The 8131-nt window shown below is 43.0% G+C and overlaps 1 protein-coding gene across 5 annotated transcripts in view; it reads left to right on the forward strand.

The window, feature by feature from the left end:
• LOC106744483 (tyrosine-protein kinase Src64B) overlaps window positions 1-7931 on the forward strand; it is a 62355-nt gene extending 54424 nt beyond the window's left edge. The window contains exons 2-7 of one of the 5 annotated variants that reach the window (XM_014619310.1): window positions 583-847; window positions 2650-2838; window positions 3490-3700; window positions 3799-4052; window positions 5312-6022; window positions 6727-7931. In XM_014619310.1, coding sequence (XP_014474796.1) covers window positions 805-847; window positions 2650-2838; window positions 3490-3700; window positions 3799-4052; window positions 5312-6022; window positions 6727-6941 — 1623 coding nt within the window. In that variant the 5' untranslated portion in view covers window positions 583-804 and the 3' untranslated portion in view covers window positions 6942-7931. Of the gene's footprint in view, window positions 1-582; window positions 848-2354; window positions 2839-3489; window positions 3701-3798; window positions 4053-5311; window positions 6023-6726 lie in introns of those variants that run through there. The other 4 variants (XM_014619311.1, XM_014619312.1, XM_014619308.1 and 1 more) reach the window with 4 other exon arrangements.
• Window positions 7932-8131: the final 200 nt, after the last annotated feature.

Consider the following 8131-nt stretch of genomic DNA (forward strand, 5'->3'; position numbering starts at 1 on the left):
CGTGCACGTGCTGCTTTTCATCTTAAGGAATGTTCCATATTATTATTTATTTTTTTTTACAATGTATTTTGTACAATGATTATATAAAAAATGGGCAAAACATATATAGCATAGAGTCGAATCTGATTCTATTTTCCTGGATACGTTGAAAGTCCATCTTGCCATTAGAGGGTTGATTCTTGACAAATTTGTGTTTCTTTTCTTACTCACCTTTAATGTGAAATTAATATAAAAATTGGTGTGGGCCGTTTGAGACATGTGTTAAATTTAACACGAAATGTTTTACACGCTATTTTTCACCATCAAGTCAGAAATGGCCACACTCGAGAGACTCGAACGCCACCGATCGCGCGGCGCGCGCGTAGTCACCGCCCTCAGTGACTTCGATGACTTCGCGGCCACGCCGGCTTCGTCAGATCGTGACGACACCTTCTGTTGTCGGGGGGGCTGCGAGCGCCATGACGCAGCACGCTCGCGACTATTTTAACGATAATCCCCGGCTCGTAATCGCGCTCCTTAGAATCACGAAGGATAATCACGGAGACAGAAATGACGACGGACTTCATCCGCCTTATGTTGCAGCAGCGTCGGCGACAGACACCAAATTCGATAGTCTGACGATGGACAGACGGACGGGAGTTTGAAAGTCCGTCGAGAGCGCGATACACCGCGTCGCTGGACCGTCGCTGGCCGTCCGAACCGAGTTTCGCGAGATGACGGAGGCTTGCCCCGCGAATGGATCCAGGATAAAGGGTGCGTAGGACTCGGCCGGCACCCAGAGGTACACCAGGAACCGGATCCAGCATGGGGAAGTGTTGCAGCAAGCGGCAAGAGCCCCAACCGATCGGTAAGCGGGGTTAGTGGCGAATCCTCTGAAAAGGAACCGATCGATGATCCGACGCGACGATCTGTAGTTAGTCAGCGATTGTTGGGGTCCTATTCTTTCTTTCTTTCTTTCTTTCTCTTTCTCGCGCTCTCTTTCTCTCTCTTTGTTCGCGTGATAATGGACTCGCGTACAAATGCGGTCTCATATCTTTTCGAGTGGCCGAATAGACAGACCGTCTCGTTATCGGAGAAATTTCATCGGAGAACGGATATCTATTTAGTCGTAGCTTTTTGAGTCACGACAATAAAAACAAATGTGTCTGTTATTCATAGTGAATCATGTAGACGGGAAATTTAATTTGATCGGAGTGCCGGGAGAAACAACAATCGCTGATCGACTTTGCGAATAACGATGTTGCGAATCAATTCCTCGGACTCGGGTCTCTTTTTCGCCCTCTCGCGCATCTCTGTCCGCGATCTTATGTTGAGGAGGTTGTAAAGCTCAGTGTCGTCTTTTCAGTGGCACATCAAGGGGACCAGTTATAAATTTAATATTTATCGAACAAAATTACATGCTTCTATATATTTATTTCATTACATAAATAATAAATGATAATTTATAACGAAGTTTAGGTAAGCATACGTATATAAAATATTATATTATAATATGAAAATATTATTATTTTTTTTATTTTTCTTATTAATATTATATTTATACATCAGTTGATGAATAGAGATGCACAAATAATAGAAAGAAATATGTAAGTGTTTAAATATATGCGTATGTATATAAATATATGTGTATGTATATTGAGTATTATTATATACTATAAATTGTGAACTTGACATCGTTGTATTTTCAAAACAAAATCAATAATTCTGAAATTTATATATACAGAGAAAAACATTTCTTTAGATTTAATAAAATTTCTTTAATTGAAGCAAATTCGTCTTTTAGAATGGAGCAAATGAACGAACGTTTGACACAACAAACAGAATTATTTAGTTTCTCAAATAATATAAATATCCTTACGTCAGATAATTTTTACTATTTCTCTTATATTTTCATCCAAACCTTAGAATGATTGTTACAAATAATAAATTATTCCGTATAAAATAAATTTTCTTTTTTATTGGAAATCAACTATTATTTTCTTTAAATAATAGTGTTTTTCTATTAAAATAAAGTATGGTTTATTCTAGTAAAAGAACAATATTTTCAAACAAAAATGATATTTGATATTACATTAAGTTGTTTATATTAAACAAACCCAATTCAAACAAACACGTGTACTAAGTCCAAAGAAACTTTTTTCTCTATATATATTAATCTATGTATTAATCTTTAATGTCATATCAGTAATTTTGTAAAAATCTTATTTTTATATAGTTTAGAAAATATTAAAAATATAAATTAAAAATAGCATGCTAATCCCAAGAAATATACCTAAAAAGTGTCAACTTTAATTGCAAATATCTCAGTTCTCGGATGGTCAATCTTTTCTAATTGCACGAATAGTTCGATAATATCTTAATATATATGTAGTGCAAGTTTTCCATCGAATTCTCGTCAGACTCACTTCGCCTTACAACCTCCTTAAATGTAAAACCTTTCGGGCTTAGTCGGGTTCTGGCTCGAATTTTCCGTAAAAATGATGATGTCGGATCGCGCGCGCGCAGGGTGTATAAATAAATCGAGAGAGCTTACCAGTTTTGAGATTCCCGTGACACAGAAGCGCGAGAATGTACGTCTCTCTTTCTCTCCCCCCTCTCGTCTCTCCGTCGCCGTCCCCTTTGACTTAAAGACTCGGATTCTCGGTTCAGGTTATAAGAAGGCGGACACGGGACTCAGTTCAAAGCACAGCAATGGAGGTTCCTTGGACCGATACACTGCCGACCCGAATCAGAGAGGCGTGCAAGCTCGGGCGGATATTATCCGGCCGAGGCCGACACCCTGTAAGCTACAGATACCGCATCAACCCCGTAAAACCAGTCCGACTGTTACGTCTGCATGTGTGTATTTTATGTTTTTACTCTTCTTATGTTTTGCTTTTATAGCGCCGACCGTGCGTCTGGGCGATGATCGAACCTTCGTTTCGCAAGTGGTCCAATTTTACTTTTTTATCGTGAAACCGCTCGCAGCATCGACGTCCCGTCCCGACTTGTTTTCTCAATGTCTCCCCCTCCCCCCCAGAGAAACCGAACCGGTTAATTTTAGTCGAGATCGTTTGGCGACGCGCGAACCGTCCGGTCGTGTTAATGAGAACAACGATATTCGGCATAATGAATCCGTCGTATAATGAATTCGTTCCCCTGGCACTCGCAGTGTCGGGGGACGAATTCCTCAGGATTATACCGAGTCCCAGTTTCACCCTTTTTTGCATAAAACGACTGGAAACGTAAATTCAACGCGAGTACCAAAATCAAGACGCTATATTTTTCTTCTTTTTCCTTTTTTTTCTTCTTTTTCTTTCCACCATTCTTCCCGCAATGTATTCGACGAGTAATTCGACGAGTAATCCGCGTCTTTCGATCGATTAGCTGCGCGTGCGAGTCCTCCGGAGTGAAATCGATCTTAACCGGTTCGGTGCTCGGCTTTACTCCGCTCCGAACAGAGACATGATAAGTTCGATAAGACTACACGGGTCGCTTCTCCCCCGACAGCGCATTCACAAAGGTCCAACAAGATCGTGGTGGCCCTGTACAATTACACAGCGCGGGAGAGCACCGATGTTAGCTTTATGAAAGGCGACCGAATGGAGGTCTTGGACGATTCCGAGCCGGACTGGTGGAGGGTGTTACACTTGACAACCCTGCAGGAAGGCCTGATCCCTTGGAACTTCGTGGCCGTCGAGCGTTCGATCGAGAGCGAAGAGTGAGCATCGTTTATCTCAGTCCATTATCATCGCGCCCGTTGTCGACGACTCGTCATGCCGATTGTCGCGTTCTCTCTCTCTCTCTATTTCTTCGCAGTTGGTTCTTCGAGAATGTGTCGCGCAAAGAGGCAGGCACGCTGCTCTTGGTCGACGAAAATCCTCGTGGTACCTTCCTGGTGAGACCGAGCGAACACAATCCGCGGGGTTACAGCCTGTCGGTGAAGGACTGGGAAGAGGGCAGGGGCCACCATGTGAAACATTATAAGATCAAGCCGCTCGACAACGGCGGCTTCTTCATCGCCACCAATCAAACGTTTCCCAGCTTGCCGGCTCTCGTGATGGCGTACAGCAGTAAGTGCCTCTCGTTACCTTTTTTCGTGTCACCACCTATTTTATTCTTTTTTATCAAAGGAGAAGGCGGTATTATAGCCCTCCATTTATATTTTGTACAATAACTTTGTCAATATTCAATATTTTTAATTGAAAATTTTAAAAAGCTTATATACGTCAGAATATTGTTCAATCGATTCGAGACCGAAAATTATGAAATACGAAATTGTTATTTAGAACTTTATTTATAAAAATATGGCGTATTTTGTAAAAAAATTCATATATTTATTCAAAATAAACTCTCTTAGGAGGAACAGCAATAAATATAACCGGGAATTTTTAATATACAAAATAGGACAGTTTCTACAAAATGAAAAAAACTTTTAAACTTAACTTGAATTATTGACTTATCGTGTAACTATTTCGATATGAAAACTTCGAAAAAATAACCGTATTAAATCTGTTTTAATGAGGAGGTCACATTAGCAAAATGCCATGTTATTGTTTAACTTTGCTTAGCTCAAAACGCATACAGCGGAATAGAATGTTAAATAACGAACAAAACACTCAAATGAATTCACACAAAGTGTCTGACGCAAACCGTCCCATCCATCCATCACACTTGTAGTGTGGGTAAACAAAAATGCCCTCTACTATTGTGGAAACAACTATGCAACATTTTGAATTATTAATTATTGAAAATAGCTGTGTACAGGTGTCTAATTAAAGGAGCCTCTATACATGACTGTTCCCCATAATTAATAATATAATTAATAACTGAACATTTTATGTAGTTCTTTACAAAATGGTGGAAAACTTTTGTTCATGTTAACTACAAATATACGACGGACGGCTTGCGTCAGACATCCTGTATATTCGTGTGATAATATGCTTAAATTTAAAACGAATAAGAAAGTATATATAATTAAATGCTAAAATGTACCTTGAAAACGTTTCGAAATGTTCGAAAAAGGTTGAAAATGCGTCATAACAAATGCCAACTATTGTGTTATTGGCATATTAGCGCAACTACGTAACGACTGAACAAATGATTCCACAAGTAATCACTAAAATTCGCCTATTGGCGGAGATATTCAGACGAATCACGATACCACCTTCTTCTTCTTATTTTATTATATTACACGCTACTCTTCTTCTTGAGTCAATAGTTTCTAAGAGAAAATCATCCGCGATCCACGCGTTTCCCTGTCGGGGCGATCGAGTGCTTCTTACATCGACGAGTATCCAACGAACGAATAATGACTGTGCCTGTCACTTAGAAAACGCGCTGGGCCTCTGCCATGTGCTGTCGAAGCCTTGCCCGAAGCCGCAGCCGGACATGTGGGATCTCGGGCCGGAGTTGCGCGACAAATGGGAGATCAACAGGAACGAGATCCAGCTGATCCGCAAACTGGGCCACGGCAATTTCGGCGAGGTGTATTACGGCAAGTGGCGGAATAAGACCGAGGTAGCAGTGAAAACACTGCGTCCCGGGACCATGTCAACGGAGGCGTTCCTGCAGGAGGCGGCGATCATGAAGCAGTTCCGGCATAGGCATCTGGTCGCGCTCTATGCGGTCTGTTCGAAGGAAGAGCCCATCTACATCGTGCAGGAATACATGTGCAACGGCAGCCTGTTGGACTTCCTGCGCACAGGGGACGGCAAGTATATGCAGTTCGAGGACCTGATCTACATCGCGGCTCAGGTAGCGTCCGGCATGGAGCACCTCGAGAGCAAGCAGCTCATACACAGGGACCTGGCGGCGAGGAACGTGCTGATAGGCGAGAAGAACAAAGCGAAGATCTGCGACTTCGGCCTCGCCAGGGTGATCGAGGACGACGAGTACTGTCCGAAGCAGGGCAGCAGGTTCCCTGTCAAATGGACCGCGCCGGAGGCCATCGTCTACGGTAGGTTCAGCATCAAGAGTGACGTCTGGTCGTATGGAATCCTGCTGATGGAGCTCTTCACTTACGGACAAGTTCCTTATCCGGGTGAGTACCTTCCTCTCGCTACCCTTCTCTCGTAAACAACGCGAGCAAGTTCTCGCGTGTGTCTGCTATTTACAAGCTGTCCGAAATCTTGTTTGGTATCCGTGATACGCAGGAACGGGTGAAACTGAATAAGAAAGTGATGTACCATTTTGCAAGATTCGCAATAGTTAACGAGGAATTGAATAATCCGTATGAGCTAATGAGCGCATGGAAGCGTTAGACCAGACTCTGTATAAGGAAAAGTGGTTTACTTCTGAAGGTCTCCCAGCAACGATGGGTATCAACTGATAGCGAGAGGCTAATATTATTTAATATTTTTCCGGCTCCTCCTCGGCCTGTGTTTCCCTTCGGCGCGCGCAGTCCTGCTGTGTCATTCTTGCTTGCGTCCTCGCTTTGAACTTTTGATATTCATCTTCATTGAAAAAGTTCCAAATGAGGTGCCGAAACGTCTGAATAATAAATTGATTTTTCATATCCACACTGTTAGTATTTGTTATATTTAATATGGCATTATTAATACCGTATAAAGGCTCTTGCCCTTCTAATTTACTTTTTATGATCTCATTAGAGCCGTACATCTCAGCTCAGGTTTCACCTGTTCTATCTACACGTCATGGATACCGAGAAAGGTTTCGGACACTTTGTATATTTAATGATCGATATATATCTCGGATGTATTGTCGACTTCTCTGTCCCTCCGTCAGGCATGCACGGCCGCGAAGTGATCGAGCAAGTGGACAAGGGCTACCGCATGCCGAAACCGTTGAATCACCCGCTGCCCGACAGCATCTATCGGCTGATGCTGCAATGCTGGGACGCCAGCCCGGAGAAGCGACCCACGTTCGAGTTCCTGAATCACTACTTCGAGTCGTTCAACGTCACTAGCGAAATACCGTATCTCGAACCGCCGACGGACTGATATACAGCCCATATGCAAAGCCACCTGCCGCCGCACCGTCACTTTCACCCAGCCCACATCAACTGTGCCATGGAATTTTATGGTATTTACTGCTAAGTAAATTATTTGCGCGTGCGCGCATCTCTCGCTGCCCTCACACCGGAACCCTCGCGAACTGTGGATGCACCGCTTTCCCGCGAGGAAAGGACTTGGAGAAGAAAAAAAATGAAAGAAAGAGAGAGAAAAGGGAGACTCGAAGAACTCGTGTACTTGGTCGGCGTTCTTTCTCGACGGCGGAATTTTTCTACAAGTTTTCGGCGACCAATCTTTGAAAGAAAAAAAAAAGAAAAAACAAAGAGCGAAATAATGCAACAAGAAAAAAGAGAAACAGTGCCGCGAACTCTCTTCCCCACTCCCCTTCGCCCCTTGCATGTCCTTAGTGTTTTACCATAGCACCGGGAATGGATCAAATGGATCGGAAGTTGGGTATGCCATGGTGTTTTTTTTTTTTATTATAAAACTTAACGTAAAAACCGCGAGGCAGCCTTGCGAGAGAGTACGTTGACTTTAATCTTCACGACCAATCGTTACGCGTTTAAATAATCGTTAATGAATGTAGCAATCGAGCGAGGGAGAAACTAGCCGCGATCGAGGATCGCTCATCGGCGAGTCGCGTCTTACCCGCCCTTTACTGCCCTCCCCGCTCCCGTCCTCCTCCTCATCCCGAAATCCGCGACTGCTTGAGCGCGTTTTCATATTTTTGACGATAAATAACAACCAATAAAGACATTAACGATGTTGGTAAATTTAGGAGCAAACAAGTCACGGTATTAGAGAGTAAACGGGATATATAAGTTTGAAGATGAGAAATTCGAAATTATATATAGATTATATACAACATAATCGTGTATTAGTATGTTAGCATATGATTACGAGATACACGTAGCGCGAGAGAGCGAAAGAAAGAAAACGAATGAGTGCGAGTGAATAAATGTGTGTGTGTGTGTATGCGTGCGTGCATGCGTGCGTGCGTGCGTGCGTGTGCGTACGTGTGTGTGCATGTGGTGTGTGCGTGCGTGCGTGCGTGTACGCGAAAAAAAGAGCGAGTAGGTGTGCGTACGCGCGCATGTTCCCACAACAGTAAGTTGCATTTGTGCGTCTCTCAATTGATCTCGGATCGGTCACATCCGAATTTTCCTAAAGTCCAAGTT

Source organism: Dinoponera quadriceps, unplaced genomic scaffold (assembly GCF_001313825.1).
Source record: "Dinoponera quadriceps isolate SergipeBrazil2010 unplaced genomic scaffold, ASM131382v1 scaffold777, whole genome shotgun sequence".
NCBI classification, from domain to species: domain Eukaryota; kingdom Metazoa; phylum Arthropoda; class Insecta; order Hymenoptera; family Formicidae; genus Dinoponera; species Dinoponera quadriceps.